We start from the raw sequence: 18,213 nt of genomic DNA, 5'->3' as shown, positions 1-18,213 counted from the left end.
CCATTTTTTTCTGAAAAGGAAACCATTGGGGTGCAGTTGCAAAGCCTTTAAAGATAAAGTAATTTCTAATACTAAGAAGGAAATTGTTTATTGAATTTTGGTTACGAATTTAAGACTTCACAAATATAAAAGTGGGATTGATGATGATTGCCACATCTAAGGTTACAATATCTGGCTGGTACTCTGAAGATTCCTGAAGATCTGTCTATTGCTTTAAGCTGTGCATCATCTTATATCCTATACATGGTCTGAAGTTCCATTAAGTGTGCCAGTTTAAAGAGTCTGTGCATCGTTGGCTCCTCTGCCTGGTCCAGGGCTGTCACAGACTCATGGCTGGTAGCATCCATTTGTGACTTGAAATCCTTTAAACCTGAAGATTTACTTTGCGGGAACAAAGGAATTGAACCTGATCCCCAGTCATCCCAGTTCTTTTTTGACTGTGGCATACCTTTCCATGATGGACCAGTGTTTTGTAAGGGAAAAGCCCCCTGAACAGACACCAGCATACTTCTAGGCTGTGCAAACCTCCAAAGGGACATTCCTGATCTCCTCATGGGTTCTGAGGCATCTGTGCATTTGAGTTTTACTGATGCCAAGTCACAATTTAAAAGTTCTAGGAGGAATTTTTAACTCAACATTCAAGCTTTCTGTGACTCTAAGATCCTAACGGGACCAGAGGGGGCTAAGCCCATCCTCACATGCCCTGTGCACGTGGCACATGGGCATTTCTCAGTCGGCCATCCTGAACAAAACTGGCTTGATACAGAGTTGGAAAGGCCTGAGGAATCCATAAAAATCAATTAGTAGTAAAATCATTATGAGGCAAATAGAGGCTTTTGAAATAAAATCGGAAAATCTAAGATGGTTGCCATGGTCACGATTTGGCGCCACACAACAGCCTGGGAGAGCTAGATAAAAGCTTTTAAAACTCAGAAAAGGTGTTTTTGGAGGTGAAGGACTTACAGGGAGCCCCAGAGACCCTAAAAAATTTTAAACCACCCCAATGTCTCCCATAGACAGTAATAGACTGCACTCACAGAACTGCCTGGTTCCATGCCTGCATAATCTCACATTGCAGCTGGACATAGAAGATTTCTGCCTCAAGCACATGAAATCCTCTAGAAGTTTGTCTCTTCGGGCTGCTTTATAGATGGCTGAGAGCCTGAAACTCTCAACCCCACTAGCTCCTCACGTCTTTGGGGGGAGGGGAGGGAGGATACAGCCGGCATCCGCTACAGTCCTCTAGACCAACACGGGGCCACTCATCCTGCACTAAGCGCATGATAAATCATAGGTGAGCTAAGCTCCCAGGGGATGCAGCCTGAGCTATGTTAAGTGTTAGTGCAGGTCAGCCAGGTAGGTGTTCTATGAAAGGGTTGGGCCCCCCTCTCCCCCCCCCCTCCAGCTACAGCCCTCTGAACTAGAAGCTGTATTCACACCAATGTTTAACTTATTGCTTTCTTCTATATATAAAATAACACATAAGCACATGCACTATGTTACTCACAGATACAGATGGTGAAAGAATGATGTTCCCAATAGATACTTTTAAATCGTTTAATGAAGCCACTGTATAAGGATTTTCATTGTTTGGTTGTATAGGTTTTATCTCCACATGGAACTTCTTTGGTTCATCATCTTCAGAGTCAGAATCACTAGATGAGCATAAATGGTTTTCTTTGGTATGTTTGAACTAGTTAAGGTAAATTGCATGAACAAAGTCAGTTTGAACATAAAAATTCATACAAATGGATCTTGAAGTACGAGTAATCTTGAAAAAAATAGTTTTTATATATTCTCTAGGCCAGTGCTTCTTCAAGAACAGTTTTTAAAAAAAATGCTACCAAAGCAATCCAAACAGTTATGGTGTCAGCTCTCTACAAACTTATTCAGCAGATACTTGGCACACACATCCTAGAGAAGTGGTTCTTAAACCTGTCCTGGGGGACCCCCCAGCCAGTCGGGTTATCAAGATCTCCCTAATGAATATGTATAACTCAAATTCTTAAAACCAGCTATTAAATATTTAATACAAACAAGTATTATCTGAATCAATTCAATTTTAATCTTTTCTCCCTCAGTTCATTTCATTACAGTACTTTTACAACTTACCAATATTTAATATTTAATAGCTGGTTTTATGAATTTGAGTTATCCAATAGGCAGCTATTTAACTAACTGAAAAAAAAACCCAACTTAGGCTTTAGGTTAATTTCTAATGAATATGTATGAGGCAGATTTACATGCCTGTCACCTCTATTACAGTATATGTAAATATGCCTCATGAATATTCATTACTCAAACTTTTAAAACAGCTATTAAGCATTTAATACAAACAAGTATTGTCTTAATCAATTTAATAATATCAACCACAAATCATCTCATATCTAAAATTTCATTATAAATAACACTTTCCCAAATTACCAATAATTGATATATCAAGTTTCAAGTTTAAGTTTCAAGTTTATTCAATCTTTTGATGGATCGCCTATAACAGTTTCTAAGCGATGTACATAATATAATACAAAGAAATGAGAAACTTAACAAAATAGCTATATTAACATAACATAAAAACATTTAAAACTTACTTGAGGGGAAAGGGAAAAAATAAAAGTTACAATTTCGGGTTTCGTAAGAATAAGGGGAAAGAACAAGAGGTAGGGTAAAAGAGGTAGTACAAGGTGGCTCAAGCACACTTCATAATCAATAAAACCAAAGCATAAAAAATTTAAAGGAACTGTTAAAAATCAAAGGCATCTTTAAATAAATATGTTTTTAAAAGTTTTTTAAATGTTGTAATATTTTTTTCTATTCTAATAAATTGAGGGAGTTTATTCCACCTTTGTGGACCAGCGACAGTAAATATATCTGCTCTTCTAGTGCCTATGATTTTTAGAGATGGAACAGATAATAAGCATTGGTCAGTAGAGCGAAGAGATCGATGAGGTTTGTATGGAATTAGAGATTTAGAGATGAATTGCGGTTCATTGGATGTTAGAGTTTTAAAAATTAGGAGCATTAGTTTAAAAAAGATCCTATGATTTACTGGTAACCAGTGTGCATCTATCAGTAGTGGAGACACATGGTCAAATTTTTTAGAATTATAAATTAATTTTATTGCTGTATTTTGAATTATTTGTATTCTTCTTATTTCTTTTTGTGTGATGTTTAAGAATAGGGCATTACAGTAATCAATTTTTGCTATTATAAATGAATGGATTAGTATGTTTAGAGAAGAAGGACTGAGAAATTTGGCAATAGATCTTATCTGCCGTAATTTAAAAAAACAATTTTTAACCATATAAGATATATGTTCATGGTAGGATAGTTTGTCATCTATGTAAACACCAAGAATTTTTGTTGAAGATACCATGTTAATGGGGGTGTTATTGAGAAAAAAAGGTTTAGAAAGAGATATATCTTTTTTCCAATTGAATAGGATGGATTGAGTCTTATTAATATTTAATGCCAATTTATTTGTGTTTAACCAGTTTTGCACGTGCTCTAGTTTTTGATTTATTGAGGAGATATCTGTAGTGTTTTCTGGATCTAAAGGGTGTATGAGTTGGATGTCATCTGCGTATGAGTAGGGAATGAAGCCTATGGCCTGACAAAGTTCTAATAAAGGTGCAAGGAAGATATTAAATAATAGAGGAGACAAAATTGAACCTTGTGGAATTCCAAAGGTTGAAGTGTAAGGGGCGGATTCCTCATTGTTAAATCTAACGATAGAAGTTCGGTCGGTGAGGTAAGATTTAAACCAGTCTAAAACTTTCTCGTTAATTCCTTTTTCTTCAAGTCTTTTTAGGAGTAAGTCATGATCAATGGTATCAAAAGCGGCGGAAATGTCTAAGGAAAAGAGTATTACTGATTTGTGTTGATCGAGATAATAATGAATATTAGAGGTTAGACCTATTAAGGAGTACTCGGTATTATGGAATTTTCTGAATCCTGTTTGGTTCGGGTGTAATGCATTTGTTTTTTCAATGAAATCGGAAAGTTGGTTGAATATCCCATTAACCCACATACACCTTTCACCATTTACACACATACATACTACAGCCACTGAGATCACTTTTATCCAAAAATGGATCTTAGTTCATTAGTCAATAATCATCCAATCAGAGAGGCATCAAACCGGAAGTTGCATAACAGTCTAACAAATGTAAATCGTAATTCCTTAGTCACATCCGGCGATCCCCTTTCCTCACAATGTTCTTTTCTTCAATTAGTAAAGCGTTCAGCCCAACACAAGACTGTGTTTCGCCTCATGGTGTCTTCAGGAGCTGTATTTGCAAGGCTCACCAACTTCAAAACCTTACCTACAATACAAAATAATTCACATCCATTCCCTATCATTTATACCTAAAAGGACAACATAACCCTCCATAATCGTTAAAAACCTTTCACCTACCAGTAAATCTAGTGTGACTCAAGCAGGAACCCAGGGGTCTGCACAAACCGGAATCAGCTGACAAACAGGAAACACACCGTCTACCAGGAAATTCAAACTGCAAGACCTCACTTCCTCTCTATCAGCCTTATATTCCCAATCAGACAACTCCAGATTTTCAATTATAACATAGTGAGGGACAGACAAATTCACTTCTTTGTTGAGTCCATAAGGCTCAACCGCAGGGCAGGATTAATTCATCGAGGGCCCCTAGGCACACAAGTACACTGGGCCCCCTGCCCCACCCCACCCCACCCCACCATGCGACCAGGCAGAAATAGGAAGCTGCATCAGAGGGAAGCTTTGGACAAGCAGCACCGCTTGCACAATTACAGTTCCTGTTGCCTGTCTTACCCTCGTTGCTTGCTTGTCTTATTTTCCGTCGATGGGGGGAGGGGGCCACGTTGCCAATCGGGGTGGGGCCCGCGTTGCCAACTGATGCTGGAGGGGCCCATCACCGTTTGGAAAAAACAATGTTGATGCCCTCCTTCATCAGGTCCCCCTGACCATTTTGGACCCTAGGCACGTGCCTACTTGGCCTATTGGTTAATCCTGCCCTGCTCAACCGTGTTCCATTCATAAATTAATCTTTGTTCCCTTCAAAGAAGTATTTCAGAAACATTACCACCACATAACAAAGAAACTTGAATCAAAACCATGAACTGAACATCCTCTACCTTATGAGCATTAGTTTGCCAGTACATAACAAGCGGGGTAACCTCCTTACCCAATCTTAAATTACTAAGATGTTGGGCCACCCTAAATTTGATCTTACGTCGCATTTGCCCCAGATTCCATTTGCCACATGGGCAAACAATACCATACACGACCTGCTTAGTTTCACAATCATCGTGTATGGTACTGTTTGCCCATGTAAGGGCTGCGGGGAGTTGGGAAAGCAAGAACAGATGTTGCATGGGCTGGGAGGGGGTTGGGAAGGACAGAGGCTGCATGGGCTGGGGGTTAGGAAGGGAGGGAAAGAGAGATGCTGCCTGTGGTTGAGGGAAGAGAAAAAGGAAATTCTTGGACTTAGGTGTGTGGAGTGGGAGGGAAAGAGATGGTATACATGGGGAAGAGGGAGAATTGTTGGATATGATAGTGGTGGAGAGGAGGGAGGGAGAAATGTTACACTGGGAAGGAGGAGAGATTACTCAAAGAAGGGAGATATGTCAGATTCCGGAGAAGGGTGATGGAATGAGGGAAGAGAGAGATGTCAGACCACTGGAATGGGAAGGAAAGAGAGAGAGATGCCAGACCACAGAATGGAAGGGAAGGAGGGGCGAGAGAGATGTCAAACTGCAGAAAGGAGAGGAGAAATGTTAGACCTTGGGAAGAGGGAGGGAAGGAGAGATGCCAGACCATGGGAGAGGAGAGAGATTCCAGGCTATGGGAAGGAGAGGAGAAAGATGCCAGACCATATGAGAGGGGAGAGGGAGGAGACAGTTGTCTGGCCATGGGAGAGGAATGAGATGGTGCACAGAGATGGAGGGGAAGGGGAGACAGAGGTGCACAGCAATGAGTGTGGCAGGGAAGAGATAAGAAGAAATGCTTCTTATGGATAGATGGGAATAGGGGAGAAGAAAGAGGAAGGAGATGGTACACATGGATAGATGTGAAGAGAAGACATGGAAAAGTAGATAGATTTTGAGAAGAAAGCAGAAAAATGGAAGAAAGTTGAATGTTAAAAGTTAATGCTCAATGGAATACAAGGACAAGAAAACAAAAGATGTCAACGGATAGCGAATATGAACATTGCCCAACTAAAAACTCAATTTCAATTCTACATTTGATTCACAATAAAAATGATTAAAAAAAAAGTTAATGCTAAAGATGGATGTATAGCAGAACGTGAAGGAGAGAAAAACAGCAAATGGATAAGGTGGCCCTAGATATACAGTTAAGAGCACAGACAGAAGGAAGTACAGCCAGAGACTGGAAAAAGATGGTTTGAAAAACGAAATCACTAGACAACAAAGGAAGGGGAAATTATTTTATTTTCAATTTATTGAATTGAATTGTGTCAGTTTTGAGAATTTATATCTGATGTCTATATTTTGCACTGTTCAAGAAGAAATGCATTTGTTTCTGTTTGAGGTTGTACTGCATGCAGTTTTGCATCTTAGGGTTTCTTTTGTATATATCAGTACTTTTAGTTTGTGGTCCCGTATTTGCATAGGGGTTATCTGTGTTCTGGTAGGAATGAAAGTTGAGAAGCATAAAGTGTACTTTGTGTAGTTTAATTTTGTGGTTAACTATTATCTGTTGTTAATAAGATTATATTGTGTGTGTATATATGAAAAAAGAAAGGAAAAAATGGTATTAGAATTAGTACTATTATGGGGGCAGGGTCTTTGCACCCCTCCCCAAACAAAAAAGCGTTCTACTGCCTATGTTTAGAATGACTATTTGAATAAAGTTGGGATTAAGTATGGTAACATCTATGAGGTGAAAATAACCAGGTGAATGGTGTCTCAGGGTGAGGAAGGATCTATACTTCTACTAAGACTAAGTATCTTAATAAAAAATTTGGCTCACGTCTTAGCCTGTGTTTTAGATTTCAGCCCTTATGTGATTGAATTTGATACCCCTGCTCTAGATAGACAGGTTCCTTGGAGTCCTGCTGAATTTGTCTGTCCCTCACTATGTGTAATAGTGAAACAGTACCTCACTCTGGTAGGTCTATAAATGACGGACTTAAAGGGAACAGTGGCTTCAAGGACCTTGAAAGTGATCCTTTAAACTGAATATCCTCCTTCCCACAATTATTCATTGCCCAGACCAATTCTTTTGTAATCCGCCTAGAACCGAAAGGTATGGAAGACACTAATGTAATATAATTTTGAGATTTATTGTGATTTTGAATTTCCAATTGCAGTGACTGGGCAGATTTATAAAGTACACTTGTTATTTACCTCCCTTAGTCGTTTATTATACACATTCGAAAGCTTATAGTGGAATTACAGTCAGTAGCAACAAAATCAATAGGCCTGATGGACCGCCGCAGGTGCGGACCGCTGGGCAAGATGGACCTATGGTCTGCCTCAGCGGAGGCAACTCTTATGTTCTTATCATTAATTTCATGCTTACTTCTAAATTGCATAATCTGATCAGATGCTACACATCACACCATCTTAGATAATCCTCCTGCCTGCTATGGATCCTTTTCCTCCTCCCTTCCTCCCCAATCTAATAATACACAATCTGTTTGAGAGATTATAATTTAGTTGTGGCTGGTTCATGGCTGCAGCATAAATTTAATATGCAAATAATTTTAATAAAACATTGTATGTCACAAAATATTAATAATATATACTATTGCTCAGTAATTGGGAAACAGTTCACACCATTGCTAAGGATAGCTCATACAATCAATAGAAAGTAATTAGGTTCTTACACTGATAATATCATTTCCAATAGACAAGAATGGCTGAACCACAGGGTTGTCCATTCATGTTCACAAGTATACTGCAGAAGATGTCAATCACAACTCTGACTCCTCCTCCTCTCTCTCCATAGTCTCTGCTGCCCCTTTCAGTTCATACCAAAGCCAGTAACAAACCTAAAGAAGACAGGAGAAGGAAGGGTATGGGAAATTCCCTAAAACCAGGTGTCTGATCTGCTCAGATGAATTATAAAACAATCACTAAATGAATAGTAAAGTAGTTAAAGCATTAACAAGTCTTTGAGAGGAACAATGAATGTAAGAAAATACAAGTTTAAAAAGAAATATAAACAGCCCAAACATTTATGGATCGCAACCATTTATCCCATGTAAGCATATACACAGACTCTTCATAATCCAAAAGTCTGACAGGAAAATCCTAGTTATGGAGCTGACCATTAAGCTTGAGTCAGAAAACGGGCACATCAGATAAACTGTTGAGCAGGGGGTTCAGCATACCATCCCTATCTACCGGAAAAGATATTATCAAAGTAAGAACCTAATCGCTTTTTCAGGTGCAGAAGGGATAAGTATGCTGAACCATAGGGATGTACCTAAGCAGTCCTCAAAGTCTAGGGTGGGAGAGAAGCCTGCACATAGTACTGAGGACCCAAAAGCAGCATCCTCCTGTGCTGCTATGTCCACCCTGTCTCAGGGCAGCCATCAGCAACCTGACTATGTTAGGGTGGGCCGTTAGTGAAGCTCTTTTCTCTCAGCCCTGGAAGCATGAGAGCTCTGCTACTTGAAATTTAAAGAATGCCACTGCGAATTCCTTTTCTTTGCTGCATCAGCACTGAAACATCTCCCATGTCTTAGCATACGAAGAACTGTTGTCAACTTTTTGGCTCTAAGGAGAGTAGCAATGACTACTTCCAAATATCCTTTCTAGACTAGCAGCCACCACTACCATAGCCTTGGTGAAAGTTTGGGGTGCTGGTGCCAGCCCAAAGGGAAGCGTTGAGAATTGATAAGTTATTCTCCAGCACATGGAATCTGAGAAACATTCTGTGTTCTGGGAAGATGGGAATATCAAGGTAAGCATCTATCAAATCTAGGCAGCCAGCAACACTCCTGGCTCCATTGCTGTGATGACAGACTAAACGGATTCCATCTGGAACCGAGGAACTCTCAGAGCCACATTGACATGTTTGAGACCCAGGATGGATCTCCACTCCTCTGAGCCTTTCTTGGACATGACAAAGTATATGGAGTACCTGCCAGAGCCTGACTCTTCTGGAGGGACTAGTTCTATGGCTTGAATATCTAGTAATCTTCGTAGTATTGCATGGACCCTTTTTGCCTTCTCTGGTCATCCTGCCAGCGAATCCATGAACCACTCAAGAGAAAGGGTGTGCAAACTCTATCTTGTAACACTCTCTTATAATCTCCAGAACCCAGTAGTCGGACATTACCTGTTTCCAAGCCTCCACATAGTCCAAAAGCCAACCTCCAACCTTCAGAGGAGCAACTTGGGGGTGGGTGTCAACGTAGTTTTTTGGCTGGCATTGTAGAGTGGAAACCTGAACCTTGGTTTTTCCAGTTCCAGGAGAATTTCTGTCTGGAACCTTGAAAGGCTTTCTGGGTGGAGGCTCCTGTAGAATACTGGCAAGAGCAATGAAAGGACCCCAGCTCTGGCCTCTAGCTGCTCTGGATCTGTTGTCTGGTAAAGACTGTGGTCGGCAATCTTGCATATTGGCCATAAGATCATCTAGGCCCGTCCCAACAGGTTGAATCACCCTGCCCATTGCCTGATCCAAAGCATACGACGGGCGAAGATTGAAAATGCTGAGACTTTCCCCATAACTCTGATTATAGTACATCTACTATAACATAACATAATTATTTATATACCGCACATATGCCTTTCGGTTCACTATGTAGTCTATTCCTGTTAAACACAAGATGAGGCAGGGGCTCAGAGTCCATCAGGCTCTAATTTCATAGCCTTGAATGACAGGCGTGTGCCCCGAAGGAGGCCACAGCTGCAGCCGTAAAACCTAAGGCTAAAGCCTCAAACTGCCTCCGGAGGACCATATCCACTCTGCAAGTTCTGCATATTCTTTAAAATCGCGCACACACTCCTCGCTTGGTAGAGAAGTGCGTTTGGTCACCTAGGTTACCAGGGAATCCATCTTTGGCATGGCAAACATTTGATGGAATTTCTGATCCACGGCATACAATTTAGCCATGGTTTTAGCCACCCTCAGAGAGCCTTTGGGGGTGATCCTCATGTACAGGAGCCATGGAAAAGATATGGGTTAAGCTTAGACTCCACTCCGAAGAGCACACGAGGAGGACAGTGCTTGCAGAGAGACTATCTTCAATTTTCAGAGAGACTCAGTAATAATCTCCAGCAAAGCAAAGGACTTAAAAAGTCCATAAACAAAGGGATAAGAGCATAAGAACAGCCTTACTGGGTCAGACCAAAGGTCCATCAAGCCCAGCAGCCCATTCTCATGGTGACCAATCTAGGTCACTAGTACCTGGCCAAAACCCAAAGAGTAGCAACATTCTATGCTACCGTTCCAGGGCAAGCAGTGGCTTGCCACATGTCTTTCTCAATAACATACTATGGACTTTTCCTCTAGGAAATTGTCCAAACCCTTCTTGGTCTATAGCCGATACCACCTCCTGGCCCTCTAAATAGGAGGCTGCTTCTCCCATCAAGGAAGCCTCACTTTATAACAGTAAAGGGATCAAATCCAACCCCTTGTCCTCTGAGTCCATGACCATTGAACCATCATAGTATAGAATAGCCTCTACTCTCAGGGAAGAAGCGCTCTGAGTATCCAGGCCTGCGTGCTAGTCCGCCCACCCGCGGACCTGACCTGCAGATTTCTGCCTTGTGCATACATCTGCCAGAGGAGATTAATGAACACTGGGATAGAGGTCTTAGAAGGCAACTCTCCATGCCCCTTAGGGTGAAGCAAATGCCTTTTCTTGGGCTGCGAAGCATCAATGCCCTTATGGTGCGCAGGGCTGCTGTCCCGGGGCTCTAGATGTTTCATTTCCCCCTGACGGGACCATTTGCCTTTCTCCAGCCCTAAAGGCCTGTGGAGGGGCTAAGCTCCAAGTTCCCGCCCCTCCATCCCGTGCCACACAGTGTGTGGTGCAAGGGTACTCTTCAGCTGCCCATCCAGCACAAATAAGGCATGATATAGGGGTATTAGGGTCTGAGGAATCCATCACAGGCAGTTTTGAGGCAAAACGAGGTGTTTTGAAAAGATGGAGAACTTAGAAAAAAAATAAAATAAAAAAAATCAAGAAATCAAGAAAACCAAAATGGCCAACACGGCAGTGTTTTGGCACCAAAAAATGGCTTAAAATGTTTCAGGGCTGACCAAAAACTTCAAAAAATAAAATAAAATTGGATTTTAGAGGAGGGAGACCAAAGACCTAACTGCAGGATCAGTCATAACACAGTTTTCAAGAGACCCCCCTCCAATTTTCCTCATAGGCTATCACAATCTGTATTCAAAGACCATGTGCTGGGGAAATAGTGCTGCAGTTTGCTTCAGCTCCTTTAAAGTGTAGTTGGAATGGGAGGGATTCTCTGCCTTAAGCCAGCTGTCATACTCAGATCTTTGGGCTGCCAGTTGGACCATAGTAGGACTAATCTTCTTAGCCCCCCTTCCCCCGGGCCGTGAAGGATGCAAAAAAGAGAACGGGGGAGGCAAAACTGCAGCTGGCACCCTCAGCGCCATGAAGAATGCTATTGATGCCTAACAGCCTGTGCTCAAGCTCCTGATCAAGTCAAGGATAGCGAGGTGGTTGCTGCAAGTGATCTCAAGATTTGCAAGTTCTGATCACAGCAGAACTGATCAAGAAAGGTATTAAACTGGGAGACAAACATCTGGTTCAAGCTGTTGAAAAAGAAAGACAAATTCATGACTCGAGAATATTTTGCCACAAGTAGGGCCTTTAAAGCGTACCTGAGTATTACGGACTATTGCCTCCAATGTACACTTCCACACTGGGCAATACGTTCTGGGTTTGTCCTCACATTTCTGCATATTGGAAACAACTCTTTACCCATGTGGCTTGGTTTTGGACCTGTTCATGGAGACTTCAACCCACTTTTCTTTTTACTCTACGGCTTCACATATTTCCTACTCACCCTGGATGTGCAACATTTGTTTGAAAAGATATCATAGTGGGCAGGACTTCAATTCTTCAGTGTTGGCTGACCACCCAAGTGCCTACATTAGCCCTCTGGCAGTCTTTGAAGATACATCTGGCTGAGTTGGAAAAAGCTATAAACAACTGGACTCGAGACAAGGATCTTTATTTTGTCAATGCTGGCTACCATTCTGTAATACTTTGACACTCACAGCTAGAAGAAGAGTGCTTAATTAACAGTTATTGGTCTGAAGCTCAACTTTCTGTTTCTGTTCTTCCTTGGTCAGGTTGTGGTGGTTAAGAGAGGGTAACGGCGAGTTTTGAACACTGTAACTGGAATATGTTGTAGTCATTCTGTAGTACCTGAATAATGGAGGGTGGCCATGGTTACGCCAATTTTTTAAAAGGGCTTCAGGGGAGATCTGGGAAATTACAAACCGGTAAGCCTGACTTCAGTGCCGGGCAAAATAGTAGAAACAATTATAAAAAATTAAATTGTGGAACACGTTCAATTCTGGTCTCCTTATCTCAAGAAGGATATAGTGGTGCTAGAAAAGGTAAAGATGGTAAAGGGGATGAACTCCTCTCGTATGGAGTAGAACAGATACAAGTGGATCGATTTTTCACTCCGTCAAAAATGACAAAGACTAGGGGACACTCGAAGTTACATGGAAATACTTTTAAAAGCAACAGGAGGACATTTTTTTCACTCATTGCCAAAGGTTGTGGTAAGAGTGGATAGCATAAGCTGGTTTTAAGAAAGGTTTGGACAATTTTCTGGAGGAAAAGTCATAGTAACATAGTAAATGACGTCAGTCCTGAGTGGTCCATCCAGTCTGCCCAACCATACATGCTCCATAAATTAATTTTTTAGTTTAAATGGTCCTTTTTCTTAGATATTTCTGGGCCAGAAACCCAGAGCCCTGCCCAGTAGTGTGCTTTATCATGCTTAGGTTCCATCTACTGGAGTTTCCATCAAAGCTCACTCCAGCCCAGCCATCGAAACCCACTACCTGTCCTCAACTGGCAAGCCTGCCCAGTACTGGCCTTAGTTCCTTCAATGTATACTCATTATTTTCTGATTAGAGATCCTCTGTGTTCATCCCATGCTTGTATGAACTCTGTCACCGTTTTCTTCTCTACCACCTCCCTCAGGAGCGCATTCCACGTATCAACCATCCTCTCCGTAAAGAAGAATTTCCAAACATTACTCTTGAATCTACCACCCCTCAACTTCAAATTATACCCTTTGGTTTTACCATTTTCCTTTCTCTGGAATAGATTTTGTTCTACGTTAATTCCTTTGAAGTATTTGAACGCCTGAATCATATCTCCCCTGTCCCTCCTTTCCTCTAGGGTATACATATTCAGGACTTCCAGTCTCTCCTCATACCTCTTCTGGTGCAAACCTCCTACCATTTTCATCACCTTCCTTTGGACCGCTTCAAGTCTTTTTATGTCCTTCGCCAGATACGGTCTCCAAAATTGAACACAATACTCCAAGTAGGGCCTCACCATCGACCTGTACAGGGACATCAACACCTTTTTTCTTCTACTTGTCACGCCTCTCTCTATACAGCCTAGCATCCTTCTGGCAACAACCACTGCCCTGTTACACTGTTTATTCGCCTTTAGATCTTCAGACACTAGCACCCAGTATCCGTACATACCAGCCTCTCACCTCCCAGCACACACTACTCCTTCCGATTTCTAATCCCCAAATGCATTACTCTGCACTTCTTTGCATTGAATTTTAGTTGCCAGATATTAGACCATTCTTCTAACTTTGCAGATCCTTTTTCATGTTTTCCACTCCCTCCTCAGTTTCTACTCTGTTACAAACCTTGGTATCATTCGCAAAAAGGCAAACTTTTCCTTCTAACCCTTTGGCACTATCGCTCACAAATATATTGAACAGGATCAGCCCCAGCCCCGATCCCTGAGGAACTCCACTATTCACCTTTCTCTCCTCCGAGCAAATTACATTAACCACCACCCTCTGCCATCTGTCCGTCAACCAGTTTCTAATCCAGTTCACCACTTTGGGTCCTAATTTCAGCCTATCAAGTTTGTTCAAGAGCCTTCAATGAGGAACAGTGTCAAAGGCTTTGCTGAAATCTAAGTAAATTATATCTAGCTATGTCCTTGATCCAATTCTCCAGTCACCCAATCAAAAAATTCAATCAGATTCATCTGGCTCGGATCCTGTAACCCATTTGATTCTAGGAATCTGCTATTGAGAAAGACAATGGGAAGCCACTGCTTGTCCTGGCTCAGTAGCATGGAATATTGCTACTTCTTGGGGTTTGGCCAGGTACTAGTGACCTGGATTGGCCACTGTGAGAACGGGCTACTGGGCTTGATGGACCATTGGTCTAACCCAGTAAGGCTATTCTTAGTTCTTAATAGTAAAGCTCTGGAACTCGTTACTAGAAGATGCAGCAACAGTGAATAGCATATCTGGGTTTAAAAAAGGTATGGAGTAATTCTTTGAAGAAAAGTCCACAGTTTGCTACCGAGATAGTAATGGGGAAAGCCATTGCTGTTCCTGGAATTGGTAGCATGGAATCCTGCTATTATTTGAGATTCCGCCCAGTACTTGTGATCTGGATTGACCCATGCTGGATGCTGGGCTAGATAAACCATCATTCTACCCCAGTATGGGCATTTTTATGTTCAGGTCTTAACAGCAGAGCAAGTTGACTATTTCCCCTACCCCCCCCCCCCCCCCGACCTGAGGATTCTAGAAATTGCATGGTGATCATACTGTTTTCATTTCACTGATCATTAAAAATGTTTGTAAAGCAAGGCATTAGAAAAGTATCAAAACACGCTGCCCAGAACGTGCTGAAGAAGGGCTCCATAACCAGCTTACAAAAAAATCAGCTAATATACCTTGCAATTGTCATCAGCTCCTTGGATTTTAACTTTACTCATGATCTGAACAGAGCATAAGCTTGGCGGTGATGCCCAGGCTTTGGGGCGTGAGGTATGCCAACAAAAACTCAGCAGAGCACTCAAAACAACATAAGAACCAGCATATCCAAGATGGCAGAAGGCCTGATGATGGCGGCAGCACTAGCAGCTTCGATAGGCATGTGGGCATAAGAATCTCCCACTCAAGTCACAGCAGCACTTCATGACAACCTAGTTTGCGTTAGATGAGATTAACGAGAAATTTGACGCTCACTTCAAGGGCAGGTGGAAACTGAACAAAGGATCTCTGACTGAGAAGATGAGGCCCAAAGAACATAAGAAGCGCCATCTCCGGATCAGATCTTCGGTCCATCAACATTGGTCTCCCAACCTAAAGAAAGATATAAAACTGCTGGAGAGGGTGCAGAGACGAGCAACGAAACTAGTAAATGGTATGGAAAAACTGGAATACGAGGATCGACTTAAGAGACTGGGATTGTTCTCCCTTGAGAAAAGGAGACTGCGAGGAGATATGATCGAGACCTTCAAAATTCTGAAAGGAATCGACAAAATAGAGCAGAAAAAATTATTTACATTGTCCAATTTGACACAGACAAGAGGACACGGAATGAAGCTAAGGGGGGGACAAGTTCAGGACAAATATCAGGAAGTTCTGCTTCACGCAGAGAATGATTGACACCTGGAATGCTCTTCCAGAGGAGGTTATTGCGGAATTGACCGTCCTAGGATTCAAAAGCAAACTAGATGCACATCTCCTTACGAGAGGCATAGAAGGGCATCTCCTCGCAGTCTCCTTTTCTCAAGGGAGAACAATCCCAGTCTCTTAAGTCGATCCTCGTATTCCAGTTTCTCCATACCATTTACTAGTTTCGTTGCTTGTCTCTGCACCCTCTCCAGCAGTTTTATATCTTTCTTTAGGTTGGGAGACCAATGTTGGATGCAGTATTCCAAGTGGGGTCTGACCATTGCTCTATAAAGCGGCATTATGACCCTCTCCAATCTTCTCGCGATTCCATTCTTTATCATGCCCAACATCCTATTTGCTTTCTTTGCCGCCACCACACATTGTGCCGATGGTTTCAGGGTCCTATCTATCAGTACACCCAGGTCCTTTTCTTGTTCGCTCTTACCCAGAGTTGCACCTAACATTCTGTACTCGTATTCTTTATTTTTTCTGCCTAAATGCATTACTTTGCATTTCTCCACATTAAACTTCATCTGCCATTTCTCCGCCCATTTCTCTAAATGACACAAGTCGCTCAGGAGTTCCTCGCTATCGTTCTGCAATCTGATCGCCCGGCATAGCTTTGTGTCGTCTGCAAACTTGATGATCTCACTGGATGTTCCTTCTTCTAGGTCATTGATATAAATATTAAATAAGATCGGCCCAAGTACCGAGCCCTGGGATACACCACTAGTCACTTTCTCCCAATCTGAGAACTTCCCATTTATGCCCACTCTCTGATTTCTGTTCTCCAGCCATTTGCCTATCCATCTTTGTATATCCCCCTCTATTCCATGGCTTTGTAGTTCCTGAGAAGTCTTACGTGTGGAACTTTGTCAAAAGCTTTCATGGGTAGATTTAAAAAATCAAGTCTCTTCCCTAACAGACTTCAGGAGCAAGAGAATAGATATCGGAGAAATAACCTAAGGGTAATAGGCCTGCCAGAAACCATATAGCCCTCTGAAATTTACCATTTTTCTCCATGTGGCTTCTGAATCTTCTGGACGTTGAAAAAGGTCCCACGGCCTTTATCTGCGAAACAGCACACCGGATTGTTAAACAGCTAGAAAGTAACAACAGACCATGAACAGCAACAGCGAGGTACATAAACTGGTTGGAAAAAGAGCAATTGCTAAAAGTTTTCCAGAAGCTGGATAAATTGGAATATAAAGGACAGAAACTTTTGTTGTTTAATGATTATTCTAATCGAGTTGCTTTGCAGAGAAAGGAAATGGCCCCTTTGTGTATAGCTCTATACTGCACAAGGATTTGCTTTGGTCTTTTATACCCGACAAATATTCGAGTGTAGAAAGATAGGAAATCACTGCTTTTGACAGATAAAGCAGCAGCTCAGAAATATCTGGATGATATAAATACGGAGGGTGTGGGAACAGCGAAAGCATTAACGTTCTTCTGATACTTCTAACCTATATTAATTTTTGGCACAGGGGATGGCTGACAGAATGCACTGTATTCAGATCTTGGGACTTTTGACTGGGGGATCACAGAGATCATACACCATTGCACAATTATATGGAAGCCTTGAACTTCTGATTTCCCAGTTTAATATGGATATTACCCTGAATGAGCGGCTGCATCGTTGGCTTGATAACTCAGTCATGTTTGGTCTCTGCTCTATCTGGATATTCCCTTATAAGTATTGGATAGAGAGGACAGATGTCAATAGTTTTTGGTATGCCCCTTATCTTTTGTGCCCGTGGCTGATCCAAGGAGAAAAAATTTCAGAACTATCAGCTTATTTGGGATAATAAGTTCCAAAGTGAACTAATGCCATTTCTAAGATTTTTTGAATAGTTCAGACACATGATCTCTGTTGATGAAGTTGCTGTATTGATCCTGTCAGACCTCGGTTGTTTCTTTGTATTGCATTTTTTTCTCTGTATCATTGCTCCAATAAACATAATAATTTAAAAAAGAAATGTATCAAAACATGGATTTTTGAGATCTCTCTTGAAACTTAAAACAAACTGCATTTTACCAATCTATATAAAAGCACAACAGACTAAAGGATATTATTTTGAATTATTTCAGGCCTTATACTATAGCCTTCTTCATCAACAGCAGGGATGATCTAGATAGAGAAAAAAGAAAAAAAATTGTATTAATATTAATGTATTCTTCATAGATGTCTTGATACGCAGGCTATAAATATTTTAAATAGATAAAACAATTTACACAGCTCAGACCTTTTCTGCAACTTGGAATTTCTCAATAACGAAAGCAAATTTTCATGTTCTCAAAAAATTTTTCAAGTTAGATGTAGTAATCAAAAGTTAGAGATCTATGTAGTTCATAGCATGTAATGACTTTCCAGCTCCATTACCCTTATTTCTAATTCTAATGGTTATTTTATGCAAATACATAAAGATAATTTTACACTGTAAAGACTATTTTACTTGTAATTTTTGCTCAGATGTTAAAGGTATAGAATAATTGATATTGTAACTAAAGCATACTCTGAGAAACTAAATACGCAGAAAATAAGTAGATAAATGGATCACCGTGGAGTTATCAATG

At 41.2% G+C, this 18,213-nt stretch overlaps 1 protein-coding gene across 2 annotated transcripts in view; it reads right to left on the bottom strand.

The window, feature by feature from the left end:
• The window catches only part of FCHO2 (FCH and mu domain containing endocytic adaptor 2), a 349,104-nt gene that overhangs the window by 222,967 nt on the left and 107,924 nt on the right, over positions 1 to 18,213 (bottom strand). For both annotated transcript variants that reach the window (XM_033929206.1, XM_033929212.1), the window contains exons 12-13: positions 17,710 to 17,767; positions 1,508 to 1,686 (exon numbers count right to left, since the gene is read on the bottom strand). In XM_033929206.1, coding sequence (XP_033785097.1) covers positions 1,508 to 1,686; positions 17,710 to 17,767 — 237 coding nt within the window. The remainder of the gene's footprint in view (positions 1 to 1,507; positions 1,687 to 17,709; positions 17,768 to 18,213) is intronic.

Source organism: Geotrypetes seraphini, chromosome 1 (genome assembly GCF_902459505.1).
Source record: "Geotrypetes seraphini chromosome 1, aGeoSer1.1, whole genome shotgun sequence".
Taxonomy (NCBI): Eukaryota; Metazoa; Chordata; class Amphibia; order Gymnophiona; family Dermophiidae; genus Geotrypetes; species Geotrypetes seraphini.
Note: the sequence above shows the minus strand (reverse complement) of the source record. Positions and strands in the feature narration are given on the sequence as shown.